The sequence below is a fragment of the Archocentrus centrarchus genome, chromosome 12 (assembly GCF_007364275.1).
Source record: "Archocentrus centrarchus isolate MPI-CPG fArcCen1 chromosome 12, fArcCen1, whole genome shotgun sequence".
NCBI lineage: Eukaryota > Metazoa > Chordata > Actinopteri > Cichliformes > Cichlidae > Archocentrus > Archocentrus centrarchus.
Window position 1 is genome coordinate 930,244 of NC_044357.1, and position 17,601 is coordinate 947,844.

A 17,601-nucleotide genomic window follows, 5' to 3' on the forward strand; every position below is an offset into this window, starting at 1 on the left:
GCCAGGCTGACAAAGAGCCAGAGCTCTGTAGAGACGAGTATTCCTTTCACTTTAACTAGCAGTGACTTCATGAATTTCTTCGCAACATCCCCAACATACATCATCTTCTTATCAGTGTAATAGAAGAGCATCTGTTTTATATTCGTGCTTAAAATAATATGTATAGTTTTCATCTCCCAAAGGCTCCTTACACTGGTTAGAGAAGACACAATAAGTTCTTAGCAATGTTTATTGGCTCTTCAGAAAGAGGTTTAAAATGGTTTGATAGCAAAGTACAAAATATCCACAAACAAGTAGGAATTGATTATATAAATACATAATATTCATTTTTTGAAACCCACAACAACAACAGATATCAGACAATGAAAGACTCCTGCTATAACTTTGACGGAAATTATCTCGATATTTGCAATACGCTTAATAAAAAAACATGAAAAAAAATCAGAATATAAAGGATCTCATTATTTGACAAGCCACAGAAATAACTTCAATTTGAATATTAAATGATAGATCTTCAAAAAAAGAAGAGGAAAAAAGTAAATAAGTACTCACTCTGTAGTTTTAAGGAATGTCCTGTTACAAAATTCTCCCTCAAAGAAGGCGTGTTCTTTTTTTCTTTTCTTATTTTTCTTTTTTACAAAGCATGTTGTAAGTAAAATTATTATAAAGTAAAAGTGTTTTTAGTGGGTTACACTGAATTTTAGCTTTTTTACTTCGCTAAGTGCAGAGAACTACTGCTACAGACACAGGCAATACTGTATACAATTCCTCCATCTAGTGGTTGTGTAAGAGAAATACAAACCAAACAACAACAACAAAAAAAACCCAGTTACACACGGCTCCTGTAACAATTTTTAGTTAACTCGGAAGCAGGTGAGACGGCTGGCAGTGTCCACCTTACACAGTTCCACAGGCTGGTTTTCATATTCTGAAGTGCTGATGAACCAACCGCGGAACTTGACAGACTCAAACGTGGTCATAGATATTCCTGTGGTCTTCTTGTAGAAGAGGAAACGCTCCATGTCACCATCGGTTGAAATGTCGCCATCGTATTTCTGACAGAAAAAGATTGGAAAAAAGAAAAAGTTTCTCAGAATGTATTAATGCATGGAAGCACAAAATTTGGAAATTCCTCTCATTAAAATGAAAATTTCAGTTAAAAGATTAAAAAATGGATTTGATGAGAAAGTACGTCAATGTTATGGGCTAAAATGGTAGGATTGCATTGGGTGATTTAATAGTTACCTCCAGAGTCAGCACAACATTATCATCTTTCTTGCGGCAGGAAATGTGCAGGTTGATGTTGATAGACAGGACAACAGTCAGACCATCACCAGGAGTGACGGAGGAAGAGTTGTACCTCGACATTTTAAAATTCACTAATGCAACGAAACAAAAAAAAAGGAAGAACATGATCTGATGAACAGCTGGCAGACTGAGGCATGGCCATTTTTAGGGTTTGTTTTGTAGTGATGGATGAAATATTCACATCCTCAACCTAAAGTCCAACACATTAATAATACTTCATTAAAACTGCAAGTCTTAATAAAGTAAAAGTAGTCATTCTTATTGGAACTGACTATATTAAAACTGATGTTACATTTCAGAAGGGTCATCAGATATGATATTACCCACTGAAAGCTGTAGAACTATCAAGCAGCATGAACTGGAAATACTCTGCTTCTCAAATCCAGGCCTCGAGGCCCGGTGTCCTGCAGGTTTTAGATGTGTCCCTGATCCAACGCACCTGAATCAAATGGCTGAATTACCTCCTCAGTATGCAGTCAAGAGTCCTGCTAATGACTTCTACATTTGACTTAGGTGTGTTGAAGCAGAGACACATCTAAAGCCTGCAGAACACTGGGCCTCGAGGCCTGGATTTGAGAATCCCTGGCTTAGGTGAATGTTTTGTGTCCTGTGTACCTTTGTGTTGGTAGTTTCCTCCTTTCAGAGTGATGGCCTGCAGCTGTAAGTCTCCTGACAGGACGAGATCTTTCTGCCAGTGGTCACACAGCGTGCACTCCTTCTCACTGTTGGCACGCAGGAAGTGCTTCCTTTTTGCTTCTTCGAGAGGGTTCCAAACAGTTTCTGCAGAGACGAGGAGGGTTGTTAGCAGTTACAAAGCTAAGTAAGAGTCAAGGAATGAAATGTGCTTTCAGGAAACAGTTCCAGGAGATTCTCCAGAGGTGAGAGAGAGAGAGAGAGAGAGAGAACTGATAGCCAACAAGCTGCTGTAGCTCTGTTAGGTCTCACGGGAAAATTGCACCATTAACAACATCAGTGAGATTCTGCGACAAAAAACAAAAACTGTACAGCGTATAGAAAACAGATACTGTTACAAAAATATTGAATAAACAGCGGTGTCTAACTTATTTTATTTACTGCCCTTTTGCAAACATATGGAGTGAGGGGGAAAAAACACAGTGCTGATAAGGGTCATGCTAAATGATGGAATTACATTTCAAATATTAAACTGTTTCAACCTTCAGTGAGACTCTGTATAAGAGCATAATAGTATGTTGGATGACAATTATAGAGGGCAGGTTTTGTCATTTCCAGTGTGACCTGGTGTTGGCAGCATTGTCTCACTTATACAAAGCCTCTACCTGTGTTATGTAACGGGCCTGCAGCAAAACATTCTTTTTCATATGAACTTGTTTTGATTTTGATTAGAGTAACTCATGATACAGTCATAATATAAAGCCTACAATATCTGTTGTATGAGGATGCAGGGATTCTGCAACATGATACACTACAAAACAATTGTCTACAGTCATAATATCTGTGTCCTTAATGAAGAGAAATACAGCTAAAAGCAGAAATCATGTATTTATTCACTACAATGATGATGACTGCAGTTTTATTATTATTAAATATATTTTTTGTGTCATTGTTATTAATACTACACTATTAAAAGGCTATAGGTAACATGATTTTAATACATGGCTTCATGTCGCTTGTGCAAGAAAAACAACATTTGCATGCATTAAAGGAACTTTTAATATTGTGAAACAGTAATATTACCTACCTTCCACTACACTGTCCATAATGTTAACGACATCATAATCACTGAGCTTCCGGCTGTGCAGATTAAGTGGCTTTTTCATCCTGTTTACCCCCAGCACTAGAAGAGCCACACTCTGCATGGTCTTCCTGTTGTGGGAAACCATCAGGTCCAGGTCCTCATTTAATCGGAAGATCTCACTTTTAACATCCTGCAAAATGCAGAACAACAAAGAACTCAACATCAGCATTACCCTCTGTCACTGTTTACTCGTGTCCATGCCATACAATGCAAAAATAATATGCAGGTCAGGACAAGTTATTAACCTCAACACTGCTTCATAAAGAGTATTTTTTCTGAAACTCTCACTTAGATATATTGCTGCTCATGAACACTTTTTTTCTAACATGTATTTATGTCACTTCATTGAATATATTGCTTACACACTCTTGCAAGTACAACCCCAGTGCCAAAAATGTTGGACACTGTGCAAAATGTAAATAAAAACAGAACATAAAATTTTGCAAATCATAAACCTATATTTCATACACGATACAACATGAGAGACCTATCAAATGTATAAACTGAGAAAATGTCCCATATTAAGAAAGAAATTTGATTTTGAATTTGATGGCAGCAATAAGACTCAAAGAAAGTTGAAACAGGGGTCACTGCGTAGCATCCATAAATGTCTGAGAACTGAGGAGAGCAGTAGCTGCACATTCGGTAATTTTACTCATTCTTTTAGGATATAGGATTCTAGTTGCTCACTAGTGCTGTGTCTTTTCAGTTGTTTTCAGTTGGTGAAAGCTCTGTACTGCAGGCAGATCACTTCAGCACCTAGACTCTTCTACTACAAAGCCATCCTGTATGTGATTTAGCATTGTCTTACTGAAATACATAAAAGTTTCCTGTATATAATTTTTAGCACTGAAGGTATTTTTCCAGATGTGCAAGCTGCCGATTCATAGGCACTAATGCACTCCCATACCATGAGAGATGCAGGCTTTTGAACCGGGCATTGATAGCAAGTCTGGAGGGCACAGTGTCTTTGTTTTCCCAAGATTTCAAATTTTGGATTGTCTAATCAGACAACAGTTTTCCATTTTGCCTCAGTCAAGCTTTGATCCAGAGGAGATGGTGATGTTTCTGGATCATGTTTGCATGCAGTCCAGAAATTATTGTTCACAGGCAATACTTTCAGAACATGTGATTCAACTGGAAGCAGCAAAGTCCAGTAGATCTGATCTTTACTAAAACTTTATTTTTGTTGTGTTTTTATTGATTTTTTAAATTTTTGTCAAGTTCTGATGGAGACTTCTGCGGGGAGAAGAGTTTACTCAAGTGAAGAGCTTTTTTCATTTAAATGGAGCAAATCTGGTGGTGTCAGAGTGGCTCAGTGGGTAAATAGGCAATCATGTCTGCGGTGCAGGTGGTTCGAGTCTGAGCTGTTACCATTTACTGTGTCTTCCCCTACGTCACTCCCCCCGCTTTCCTGTCGCCCTTCACTGTACACTATCTAATAAAATATTCTGGAAGATTCCAACCTATTCCAGCTGAGATAAAGAGGGTTTTTCATGGTTGCCATGCTGGTGCAAAGGTGAAGGCTTGGAAGTGAAGATTTAAGACCTTTCTGCCAACAGTCTTCATGGGAAATGTCAACTCTACCCAACAAAAGTGATAATCTGGAGGTATTGGTGAACACTCAGAAAGTACCATGAGTGCAGTCTCAAGTGTTTTACTGAAGCATGGTTGAATCAAAAGCCCTCAGATCTACCTGGTTTCAGCCTCATATGGTCAGACTGAAATGTTAAAGCCAATGGCAAGAATAAAGGTGGGGGTCTGGCTTTATTTGTGAACCAGAGATGGTGTAATCCTGCACACATCACCATCAAGAAGAGGATGTGATACTGAATTATTAGAATGGGACTATGTTGTGTACAAAAAAAAATTCAGCTTTATCATATCAAAACTTGTGCCCATCACCCACTTTATAACATCTTTATGGAACAAGAAAACATCAGTACTAGAAGACTCTCTCTCGTTGTAAAACGGAGAGATACAGAAGATCCTTCAAACTGACAGCCATCAGGCTTTTCAATTCTCATACAAATAGCAGATGAGCAATGTCACATATTTTATGTTGAGGAACATTTTTCTGAAATTGTTCCACAGTTTTTTTGCTGATTGGGGAACCTCTGCCCATCTTTACCTCTAACATGGTTCTGACATGGAAATCACTTCAGAAAAACTCTTCCTCTCTAAGATGTTCTTTTTATACCCAATCATGTTACTGACCTTTTGTCACAAAATGTTCCTCCAGCTGTTTTTTTTAGTACCACTTACTTGTCTTTTGTTCCCCTACAATATAAAGCACCTTGAGGTGACAGTTGTTATGATTTGGGGCTTTATAAATGAAAGTGAATTGAATTGAACTGAATGTACATGAGACTGACAATATATGCTTGTAACAAGAAAACTATATGAGAAGGAAAATCTTACCTCCATGTCAAAGCAGGAGGATTCAAATCTTTCTTCATGTGATTCAGGTGAGCTGAAATTCCAATAAAACATAACTATTAAAAATCTTAAATATGTACAATTAGACTTGGAGAAGACAGTCATAATTAGAAAGGAAACTGCAAGACTCATCTAAGAGACGAAGGTTCAACACCCTTGTGGGACTTCGTAAGGTTAATTTTTGTTTTTTACCTATAAAATTTGTTCTTCCCCAAGAGGGAAGTTGTATCTCAGCTGTCACAGGGCAAGAGGCAGGGTACACCCTGGACAAGTCGGCAATCTGTCACACGGCAGATATACCTACCTCACACTCTATGATAACCCCCTACCCCCATGCAGCCTTGAAAAGGATAAGCGGAAGAAAATGGATGGATGGATGGATGGATGGATGGATGGACGGACGGATGGACGGATGGATGGATGGAAAAATTAACAAAAGAAGCTGTCTTCACAAAAACTGCTTTGGCAGAAAACCTCTGTATAAGCAAGCAGCTACAAGTATTGTTGTAAGTTGAACAACTAATAGATGTACCGTGCAAAAAACAGGGCTCAGTCTTTTAGTTGCTAAATACTTCAGGGAAATGTGTCATGTTCATGAACATGTACATAACTCACTTGGTTTTAGGTTAAGTTTGGGAAAAGATGATGGTTTGTTAACCGTACTTAAATTTTTTCTCCTGGGGTACCAGTGAGACAGGTCCCACCTCATCATGTATAACTGGTTGTGACTGGTTGTGCCTGAGAGCTTGAGTGCAGTAGTATACTAATAATACTAATACTAATATGTTGATGACAAAGGAATTGGTGAAATTGCACATTCCTTCAAAATGTAACTAACACACATCTAATCCATAATATATATAAAAAATATATTTCTTTTGTAAATATAACTGCATGTGTAGTATGTGTGATACATGATTTTTAGTAGATAGGGCTTGTTATCTAATCAAATTAAATATAAATTTGTATGATGAATTTAAGACATTTGATGGATTAAAGACGTGTATAAATATACATAAAATTTTTCATTCTAATCGACAACATAAACCTACATACCTCCATTCAGTCATGTCTGTTGTAATCTAAACATCATGTTTTGTTAAGCAACTTATTTAGACCAGAACATGGGAACAGTGACTGCAATCTGACACAAATGGGAAATGAAACACAGAGCCAGACTGGAACTGTTCCCTATTCGCAGACAATAACTCAGGATGTAAAAGTGAATTTGCTGATGGTTTTTTTGGGGAAACTCCACCCTTGGCTACTGCTCTGAGGTCAAAAATGTAAAAAGTTCAGAATTTTACCTAACACATCCATAACTCCCTTGAGGTGACTGCTATATAAAATTTAATTAGGGGTGTATATGATCACATAAAAATCAACTTATAACTATGACAGTTATTTTATTAAAAGCATCATTAGCTTTTAGTTCAATTTTAAAAATTCTAACTGAACAAAGACTCCTTAAACTTACCAGTCAAGAGCTTGAGAGAGATCAAAGTCGCACATAGTTGCAATGGAAACTGCTGAACTGTGATTTTTTTTTAAAAAGCTCTCACACAGTGATTTTAATAGTGCTTCAAGCAGTTAGTGTCACTTGTCGCAGCGGCGGTCTAGTGAGAGTCAGAGTGTGAGCAGCTTCCTTTTTGAAACGAGAGGTGGGCTCTCTCTCTGTGTCATCAGAAACCACACTGCCACAATTTTGTGAGAGTGGAAATGGAAAAAAATGGGCTTGCTGCTTAATGCTACTCATTTCTGGATATTAAACATCATACAGTGAAAAAAAATACATTTTAAAACAAGTGCTTTTTCCATTTTATGCAACAAATTAAAAAATGGAGGAAAAAACACATACGTAAATACATAACTCACCTTTTCCCAGATCTTTGATGTCTACCAAAACATTTGACTAAATATTAGTGGGGGTGTGGGTGCATACATTTGAGTCTGTGTGGATGATTTTGACCCTGTGTGGATTAGAGAAAATCAAAAATAAATTCAAACTTGTGAATCCAATTCTTTTTTTTTTTTTAATTCATAAGATTTTAGACTAAAGATGCTTGCTGTACAATCATTCTACTTTGGAAAAAGAACAGTTCAAAGACATCATTAAAAGCCTAAAATAACCATGACATTATTGCCTATGATAGTATATGTAAACTTCTGACCACAACTATATATTATGTTCATTTTAGAGGTATGGTGATATCAGCATCTTTCTCGTTCTCATTCTTCTTGCAATGCTGGACTGGTTTCAGGTTATGCCATACACTGTATATAAAAGATGGGTACAGCTGTCTCAGCATTTTGGCCAACTCCATGTTGGGTTTTTAAGAGCTGGAAGGCCAAGCTCGGTTAGCATACTGTGTACATAGGGGTTGTGTGCGTGCATGTGTGTGTGTGTGTGTGTGTGTGAGTGTGTAGGGAGGGTAAGAGGCAGGGTACGCCCTGGACAAGTCACCAATCTGTCACAGGGCAGATATACCTACCTCACACCCTATGACAGCTGAAGATAATAACCCCCCTACCCCCATGTTGGGATAAGGGATAAGGAGAAGTAAATGGATGGATGGATGGATGGATGGATAGGAAAATTTAGAAAAAAGCTTTACTACAAAAATTGCTTTGGTAGAAAACCTCTGGTGAATAAGCAAGCAGCTAAAAGTATCTTTGTAAGTTGAAAAAACAACTAATAGATGTACGGTGCAAAAAACACAAGGCTCAGTTTTTGAGTTGCTAAATACTTCAGGGGAATGCGTCATGTTTAGACACATTCCCCTGAAATCTCGTTTGATATATTTGGTATGCCGGTACATTTAGGACTTCTCTGGTAGACCTTGAAATGAGGCCCTGTTCGTATAAAAGTGGTTTCACCAGCGAGTTTTTGTCCGGTTTTTGCTGGATGATCTCAGGTTGAATGAGAAGCAGATGGCTTTATGCGGTTTTCTTTGGGGAATTCCCCCTGCCAATAAGAGGAAATTGTGTTGTCATCTCTTATGATGGTTTCACAGAAACGTGTGTGTTGCTGGTCGGTACAAACTTGTTAAGACTTGTTTTAATGTGTTTGTGAATTCTACTGGTGCAAAATGATTCGGTGAAGTCTCTGGTTTTCCCTACTGTCAAAGGTATACAAATACTCTGGTATTTTTCCCCAAAACTTTTACTAACAAATGTTTGCTAAAGAATATCAGGCTGAATTCAGGTTCATAAAAGATTACCATCGTCATGGTCCCTGAGTATAAGACCCAAAATTTTTTGAAATTTCTTTGTGTTTTTGTTGTTCTTGATTTGCTTCTTCATATTCATTTCTCTAGTGGATGGGGTTGGGTCCATGTGTAATTCTGTTCATGACTTCTGTTTAGATTATTCTGTGTTCTGTGTCTCTCTGCTTCTCTTTGCCCCATGTCCATTTTTTCACTCAGCCCTGTTCTTTGTGTTTTTTGTTCTCTGCCTGTTTAGTTAAGTCTGTTATTCCCTTGTTATTCCCTTCCCATTTACTCCTAGCCTCTGTTTTCCTCCTGTGTCAAGTCCTGTTGTTAGTCCTGTCATGTATCTTTCTTGCCGGTCTAGCGCTTCCTGTCTTATTTTGGTGAGATGCCAGTCCTAAGTGTACCTCGAAGGCTACCAATAAAATGAAATAATGAAAAGTTTGAGAAAACCCTTTAAAAAATCTGTAAAACAGTTTAGTGTTTTTCCAGAAGTAGCTCTGACAGTCGTCTGCATAAAAGTAAAGAGATAATATGCTTTTCGAGGATTTCACCAAGCATCAGTTTCTTGGGTTTGTTCCTTAAGTGGCTTGAGGCATACTCCAAAATCCCCATAGCCACTTTACTTACAGTTGTGGTCAAAAGTTTACATACACTCATCATGTATGAATGAACTGTTCTTGTTTCAGGGTGGAATACATCTTAAATTACTTTAAAAAACAAGAAGTGGATGGCCAAGTCTAAAATTATTTTAGATTTTGTCTAAGGGTCAAAAAAGGGGTCACACAGGGTCAAAAGTATACATACACCCCAACTAATATTTGATCAAATGTTCCTTAGCAAGTTGCACCTTGACCAGACATTTTTGGTATTTGGTAGATTTGCAGTTTCCCACATGAACAATCCTAATGTCTTCTGGAGAAAGGTTTTATAGTCAGTATAGTAGGGCTACAGCTGGGGAAGCACACTTGGAGGCAGGAATTCTCCACCTGATGTGCAATTTATCAAGAGGTGCTGATTCCAAGGCAGGTCAGGCTGGTGATATGACCAACAAAAGATGCAAAAACAAACTTAAAATTGTTCAAAAGAACCAAAATAACTCAAAAATCAACTAAACCAAAAAACCCCAAAGACTAGGCCCGTGGCTACTGGGGCCCCAGCCAACACTCTAGGCCAGCAATGCCACCCTGATTTAGTGATGTGTCTTTCTGTGTCAAGGCTTCATGTCATGTCGTTTGTTTGCAGTTTATTCTAGTTTAATTTTTTTGGCGAATGAACCAGCCAGAAAGAGCAACAATCTTTCATAACAAGATACGTACATTGTAATAATTAAATAACAGGATCACAGACCTCTCCCCACTTTGTTTCCACTTTCTCTTTTGGCCCCATCATTGTATCATAAAGACAGACACCATATTAATAAGTTCAGAATTTATATTTTGGCATCACAAATATAATTCATTAATTTATTCTGTTCAAAGCTTCACACACCAAAGCCACGATGTGATTATTATCACTCTCCCTGTTTTACATTTACTCTCCATTTGATGGTGCAGTAGACTAAATGAAGCACCATGAAGCTTCAGCCCATGAGTTCACCAATTGGATGGAAAGATTCAATGCTTCATGAAGCTTCATCTCTCCATCACTACCCTGACTCCCCCTCAAGAGCATCAACCTGGGCTCATAAAACTTTAGCCCCTCCCCAGAAAAAAACATGCAAGCATTTATTAATTAACTCAGCTAATAGATATTTTATACCAATAAGTTATAGTGTTGGAGGAGTAATGCTAGAGGGAAGTTGGCTGTGCCGCCTGACTGCTGTCTAGAAAAATGGTGCAGGATTATGAATTGCATTCAACATTTCTCTAACAAAGGAAGAGGAGAATGGTTCTGTTTGCAAATGTCCAGGTGGTTAGAATTCACTGTATCTGCATGTTCTAATGGGGAGTTTCTGGAAGCAACTTACTAATGAAGTTTGCTTTAGCTCATAGCTTAGCAACGAATTCTAACTCTGGTCACCTCTGGCTCCAAAAACACAATGTTGTGGTGGACAAAACACAAACAATGTGGCTTCAAAGTGTGGAGTGTACCAAATCAGTGAGTGATGTCTTGGTGGCTTTGGCCATCTTTTATGTACAGTATGACTCTGACCTGAAAATCCCATATAATTAGAATATGACAAAGTTCAAAGAACTGAGATTTGAGGTTCTATAAACTATAAATTTTCAAAAGGTCACAATAATCACATAATGACACTGTGACAGTGTGAGTTAGCATTCAAGATCAGAGGTCTGCGGTTTGCTTTAACACAGTGGTTTTGATTGAGTCAAATTTTTGGTTTGAATTATTTTTTCAGTCCAATCTTGTAGTTTCACTCTTAATAAAAGTGTCTGTGTTTTTGTTTTTACATTCATATTATAGATCCCACCCAGCTGACTGGGATAGGCTCCAGAACCCCACCACCCACCCCCATGACCCTGAACAGATAAGCGGAAAAGAATGGATGGATGGATGGATGGATGGATGGATGGATATTTGTAGATTATTCATGACATAATTCATATTAATTCATAGACGAATGCAGAATGTGATTATCTTTAGAAGCTCTTCATAAAATCTTCCAAAAATTACTGCAACAACATAACCTTCATGGCATTTATTTTTTTAATACAGCAGGTATTTAAAAAATAAAATGCAAACCTCTTCTGGGAAAATTTGGCTGTGGCAACTATACCCCCACATCTACTTTTGACCTATTCAAACACGAGGGGAATTGCCAGTGTAATTTCCAAACCATGAAGTCACAAGAAAGAGGGCGAATAGTCAGAATATATATTCAGAATCTATACAAATGTATACAGCATATGTCACAAAATAATGTGTTGCTAATTTTGCAACTTTGAATTTATCCTTATATAAAAAGTTGAATGAACTGTTTAGCTTGCATTGAGTGTACTGACATATTTATTATGCTTAGCTGCTCTATGGCAGGAAGTGGTTATAGTGGTGCATGTGAAATACAGAGGTACGCTGTTAACTGCACAAGATCGAGTTTGAAGTACATTTGTGTACATTAGCTTGCATTAATAAGTTACTAAGTTATAATTTTAAGACCCTGCTGAAGTTCTGCTCTTCAAATATTGTATTGTGAATCTGTGTACTGAATCTACAGGCTTCAGGGTGGACTTCCTCTTTAGATTTTCTTCCTGAATTATCTTGAGTTTATTTCAGTTCTTTCTTGATTCAGAGATTAGAGATGTAAATGAAGCCACACAATGTTATCAGGCGATCTGAAACCTTCCTTTTAGGTGACACTGTAAGGATATGAAACATCCCTTGAGACCTCAAAACCTTAAGGTGAATTTAAGGTCAGAGCAGGCTGATACTCAACTAATGTTTTGCCTGAATTTCTTGAGTTTACTGTGAGTTTAGTGTTAATGTGTTTATCTGGGGCCAAAGATTTGGCCCTCATTACCTGTGAGCCACCTGCCCTGCGAACCACCTGCGAGTCCCCTGCAAGCCGTCTGAGCCACTGCTGCTGCCAAATGTAATTCCTACTGGTAAAAGATGCAAATCTTGGAGTGTGGTCACGGCTGTGGTGTGCAAAATGGAGCATGGGTCTGATGGACTTTTTTGATCGTGATGATGTACAGAATGTCTGTACTCAATTTCATACATGTATGGGAAACTAAATCTTTTGCTCTCCATATAAACCCATGGCAGTATTTGGGTTGTGGTCACAGCTGTGGCATGCAAAGTGGGGCATGGGTCTGATTGACTTTTTTGATCACGATGGTGTACAGAATGTCTGTACCCAATTTTATAAATGTATGGGAAACTAAATCTTTTGCTCTCACATAAACCCAATGCAGTATTTGGGGTGTGGTCACAGCTGTGGTGTGCAAAATGGGGCATGGGTCTCATTCACTTTTTTGATCAGGCTGATGTACAGAATGGCTGTACCCAATTTCATACATTTACGGGAAACTAGAGCTTTTGCTCAACCTTACCTTTTCGGAAACCGTTTGACCTGACACACGTCCCCATGGGGTCCATGGTCACTTGCGACCGCGTCACTTGCGACCGCGTCCCATTCGACGTTGAGCATTTTTGTGCATTTTTGAGCTTTTTGCCTAGTGATTCCAACAGGCTCCTTGCCAACCTATTCGGCTGGCTCAGGCCTAATAAATTATTAGCAAATAAAAGAATTTAACAAAGTTGAACTTACAAAGTTCACTAAATGTGTGCTACAAATAGAACTAACGAATTTCAGCAATGTCAAATGTGAGTATGATGATGTGAACTCAAAAGTGTCAAATGTGTGCAGTGTATATGAAACTAAGATAACTCAAATGGGGTCCATATGGTTACACACTTTATAGTTGTGTGGCTGCAGATGCAGCCAGGCGCTGATCATCAAATACACTTGATTGTGTACTTCACAAATAAAGCTTGAAGCAGCTCCAGGTGTTAGAGCAGCCACCTGAAGCTTTTGCTTGCATGAAGTTCATAAGTTTATGACATCAAGTTCATGTGATGTTCTGTTCCAGGCTGAGTAATATGGATAAAATCAAATGTAATTTTCGAATACCTCTATTGGTATATAGAGAATATTGTAGGGATGACTGCTGGTGCTTTTACACAGTGTTGGTATATTATGGATATACTGACCAGTCCTATTCTATTCACTTGTTCCATATGTCTTATTATAAATTTATGTATGCTTTTTTCTCTGATTCCAGTGTGTTTGCTGTCATCTGTTTTGTTTCTGTTGGACTTCTACCTTCAGTTTTTTCATTCCTTAGAGGTTTCATGGTTGTATGTATGGCAGTGTTGATGTTTCTAAGCTTTCCCATTTCTGCTGTATTGTTTGTTGCTTCAACATCTATAAATGAGCAAAATCATGTAATACTCTCCTGAGGTACCTTTGGCATGATAATATTGACACATTTCCTTGTGAAGGTCATTGGATTCATCATCAACATTGACATCCCGATGCTGATAATTCCAGAACAGCTTCACTGTTAGCTGTACATCTGAACCCACCCCTTTAGCTAGGATCACTTGGAGCTCCTCTTCAATTCAATCAGGGAGGGAGCATTCCGAAGGAGGCTGAGGACATCAAGTCCAAATGGACCATGTTCCGCACCTCCATTGTTGAGGCTGATGCTCAGAGCTGTGGCTGTAAGGTGGCTGGTACCTGTCATGTGTAGCAATCCCCAAACCAGATGGTGGACACTGGAGGTGAAGGGATCCATCAAGCTGAAGAAGGAGTCCTATTGGGCTTGGTTAGCCTGTGGAACTCTGGAGATAGCTGACGGGTACCGGCAGGCCAAGTGGAACACAGCTCGGGCAATGGACAAAGTAAAAACTCAGGTGTGGGAGGAGTTCAGTGTGGCCATGAAAAAAGACGTTCGGATGGCCTTGAAGCAGTTCTGGCAAACTGTCAGGCAACTCAGGAGAGGAAACCGGTGCTCTACTCACACACTGTACAATGCAGGTGGAGTGCTGCTGACTTCAACTGAGGCTTTAAAGTTGGGCAGTGGAAGGAATACTTCAAGGACCTCCTTAATCTCGCTGACATGCCTTCTGTAGCTGAAGCAGAGCCTGGGGACGAGGTGGACAACTCCACCCATCACTGGGAATGAGGTCACTGAGGTGGTTAAACAAGTCCTTGGTGGCAGGGCACCTGGGGTGGACAAGATTCGACCTGAGCTCCTGAGGCTCTGGATGTTGTGGGGCTGTCTTAATTGCCATGCCTCTACAACATCGCATTGAGATCTGGGGTGGTGGTCCCATTCTTTAAGAAGGGGGACCAGAGGCTGTGATCCAACTATTGGCAGATCACACTCCTCAGGCTCCCGGGAAAGGTCTATGCCAGGGTGCAGGAAAGGAGGGTTCATCCATTAGTTGAACCTTGGATCCAAGAGGAACCTACAGTGGACCAGCTCTTCATCCTCTCGATGTTCAAGTGTGCAGTTTGCCCATCCAGTCTACATGTGTTTTGTGGACTTGGAGAAGGCATTCAACTATATCCCTCTAGATATCATGTGGGGGTGCTGCCTGAGTATGGGGCGTATGGCCCCTTGTTGCAGGCCATTCAGTCCCTGTACAAATGTTCTGGTGTTGGACTCTGTCAGGGGTGCCCTTTGTCACAGATTCTGTTCATATTTTTTATGGACAGAATTTCTACGCACAGCCAAGAGGTGGAAGACTTCCATGTTGGTTGCCTCAGAATCTCATCTCTGTTTTTTGAGGATGATGCAGTTCTGTTGACTTCATCAGGTGGTGGCCTCCAGTATCATCGGAACAGTTCTTAACTGAGTGTGAAACGACTGCTGCCCCCTCAACCCGGCCCTGGAATGGATAGATACTCTTTTTTTTTATTGTTCATTAAATTTTCAAATAATTATTTTATTGTCTAAATAAATTAAACAAATTTAGAAGTAATTTGTAAATAAATTCACTAATGCATATTTTATTGCACAATTCATTATTGAATCATAAAATGCTTTATTTCAATGCGCGTGACTCTCCCGGGCCTCCATATTTTCCAGGCAAAATGAAGATCTTCTAAATTAGTGATACACCATTTCTTATCTGCTTATCTGCTTTGTCATTCACCCACTTCTTTCCACAGTTAAGTGCCTTCTATCTAACATTCACGCACATTCATACTCGAACGATTCCATTGGAGAGCAGCTTAGGGTTCAGTATCTTGCATGCAGACTGGAGTAGCCAGGGATTGAACCACCAACCTTCCAATTAATAGGTATTAGTAGCTGAGCTACAGCCACTCCCAATGTTACTATGAAATGATCAGACAAAAGAGGGTTTGCAGGAAATACTGTTAAATTTTCAGTTTCTATGCCACATGTCAGAACAAAATCCAGAGTGTGATTAGAACAATGAGTGGGATCATTTACATTTTGAGAGAAGTCCCTTGAGTCTAATAATAGATTAAATGCAGTGCTGAGGTTTTCATTTTCCGCATCTGAATGAATGTTAAAATCCATCCATACATTTTCTTCAGCTGATCCTTTATGTCTGAGAATTCAGATAGAAACTCTAAATAAGGGCCAAGCGGATGACAGATAACAAATAAAACTTTTTTTGAGTTTTCCTATTAGGGCTCACAAGGCCAAGAGTCAGGGTTTCAAATGAACTAAAAACTCTTTGGTGGATCAATAAGCTGGAGTAAAAGATCGCTATCACTCCTCCTCCCTTCTGGAACAATGTCCTTTGGAAATTGCTGTTTGGGTATCTATGCTTAGACATAGATAAAACTTCTGTAACAATATGTGTGTGAATGGGTGAATGAGACTTGTAGCAGAAAGTGCTTTGAGTGCTCAACCAAATACAAAGGTTTTACATAAGTACCAGTCATTTTTAATTTTCTTCCCCAATGAATGGTTCCAGAGGGATAGCTACACAAATATTGGTGTTTGTATCCACTTCTGACCGATTAAACAGTTGTCTGCTGCTCTCCCTGAATGGAGCAGGTGGCAAAATAAATGCTGCCATCTTCTGTTTAACTATAAAACACTGAGCTTTACAGCAAGACTGAGGTCTGAGGCTCGGGTGGAGTGCAGAATTGATCACGAGGAGAACTGCATTATTGCAAATTATTCCACCAAATAAACACAAAATCTGTGTTTAACAGCTGACCTCTACAATGTGTAAAAGAACATTAAAACATTATTTATTGTCAGCTCTCCGTGCAGAAAAGCCACTATAATCTTGAATCACAGTTCAGTTTGATTTTTATAAAATACAGTTTCATCTCTGCAGAGCAGAAATGAGCATACATCGTGAGGGCTCATTGCAGTTATAGGGCCGAAGTTTTAGCCCTGCGCTCACAGCTTTGAGCCATCCGCCCCCAACAATTACACACTTTTTCTGATATTTATCCTCTAATTTCAAATAAATGAAGACTCCAACTATCACAAATCTCACAACTAAAATAAGACATAAGATAAGATAAGATAAAACTTTAATAATCCCACGACGGGGAAATTTGTGCATTACAGCAGCTCAATACAGAGAAAAAATGAAAAGGATGAGTAAGAACAAATAACTAAACTAAAAACTAAAATTCAATAGAATAAAATAAAATAGCAAAAAACTATACACATATACATAAGCACTATATACATAAATATATATATCAGTGTCAATACCCACATTTACATATACACACATATACACACACACGTCAAAACACTATATAAAGATATCAAAATATTATATACATTTGTAGCCGGTAAGGTACACAGCATACACGGTATGCATTATATGGGTGAGTGTAATAAATAAAATGTATCTGACTGTATGGATAAAGTGATGGCAGTGGAGGTAAAGTGTCCAAGTGACTCAAGACATTATGCTGCGTTATACAGTCTAACTACTGTTGGGATGAATGACCTGCGAAAGCGCTCCTTCCTGCAGTGAGGATGTTTCAGTCTCTGACTGAAGGAGCTGCTCAGCTCACCCACGGTCTCATGCAGAGGGTGATGGGGGTTGACCATGATGGATGTCAGCTTTGCTAACATCCTCCTCTCACCCACCACCATCACAGACTCTAGAGGACATCCCAACACAGAGCTAGACCTCCGCACCAGTTTGTCGATCCTGCTCCTGTCCCTTTCGGTGCATCCACCCCCCCAGCAGGCCACTGCGTAGAAAAGGGCAGATGCTACCACTGAGTCATAAAAGGTCTTTAACAGAGTCCTGCAGACACCAAAGGACCTCAGTCTCCTCAGCAGGTGGAGTCGACTCTGGCCCTTCTTATACAGGAAGTCTGTGTTTGTAATCCAGTCCAGCTTGTTATTGAGATGAACACCCAGGTACTTGTAGGAGACCACT

General features: G+C 39.1%; 1 protein-coding gene across 1 annotated transcript; it reads right to left on the bottom strand.

The window, feature by feature from the left end:
* Positions 1–245: 245 nt before the first annotated feature.
* il1b (interleukin 1, beta) lies at positions 246–7,132 on the bottom strand. The gene is made up of 6 exons (XM_030743058.1): positions 7,002–7,132; positions 5,507–5,558; positions 3,029–3,215; positions 1,924–2,088; positions 1,246–1,379; positions 246–1,055 (listed from the first exon to the last, which is right to left on the bottom strand). Exons 1-6 carry the CDS (start codon positions 7,034–7,036, stop codon positions 855–857), a joined length of 774 nt encoding a protein of 257 aa, XP_030598918.1. The 5' UTR covers positions 7,037–7,132; the 3' UTR covers positions 246–854.
* Positions 7,133–17,601: the final 10,469 nt, after the last annotated feature.

Excerpts from the sequence above, each read along its gene's own strand:
- il1b (XM_030743058.1), bottom strand. The coding sequence starts at position 7,036 with ATGTGCGACTTTGATCTCTCTCAAGCTCTTGACTG. Across the intron at positions 3,216-5,506 it reads CCTCCTGCTTTGACATGGAG|GATGTTAAAAGTGAGATCTT; the intron begins GTAAGATTTTCC and ends TGCATTTTGCAG. Across the intron at positions 1,056-1,245 it reads ATGTTGTGCTGACTCTGGAG|AAATACGATGGCGACATTTC; the intron begins GTAACTATTAAA and ends TTTTTCTGTCAG.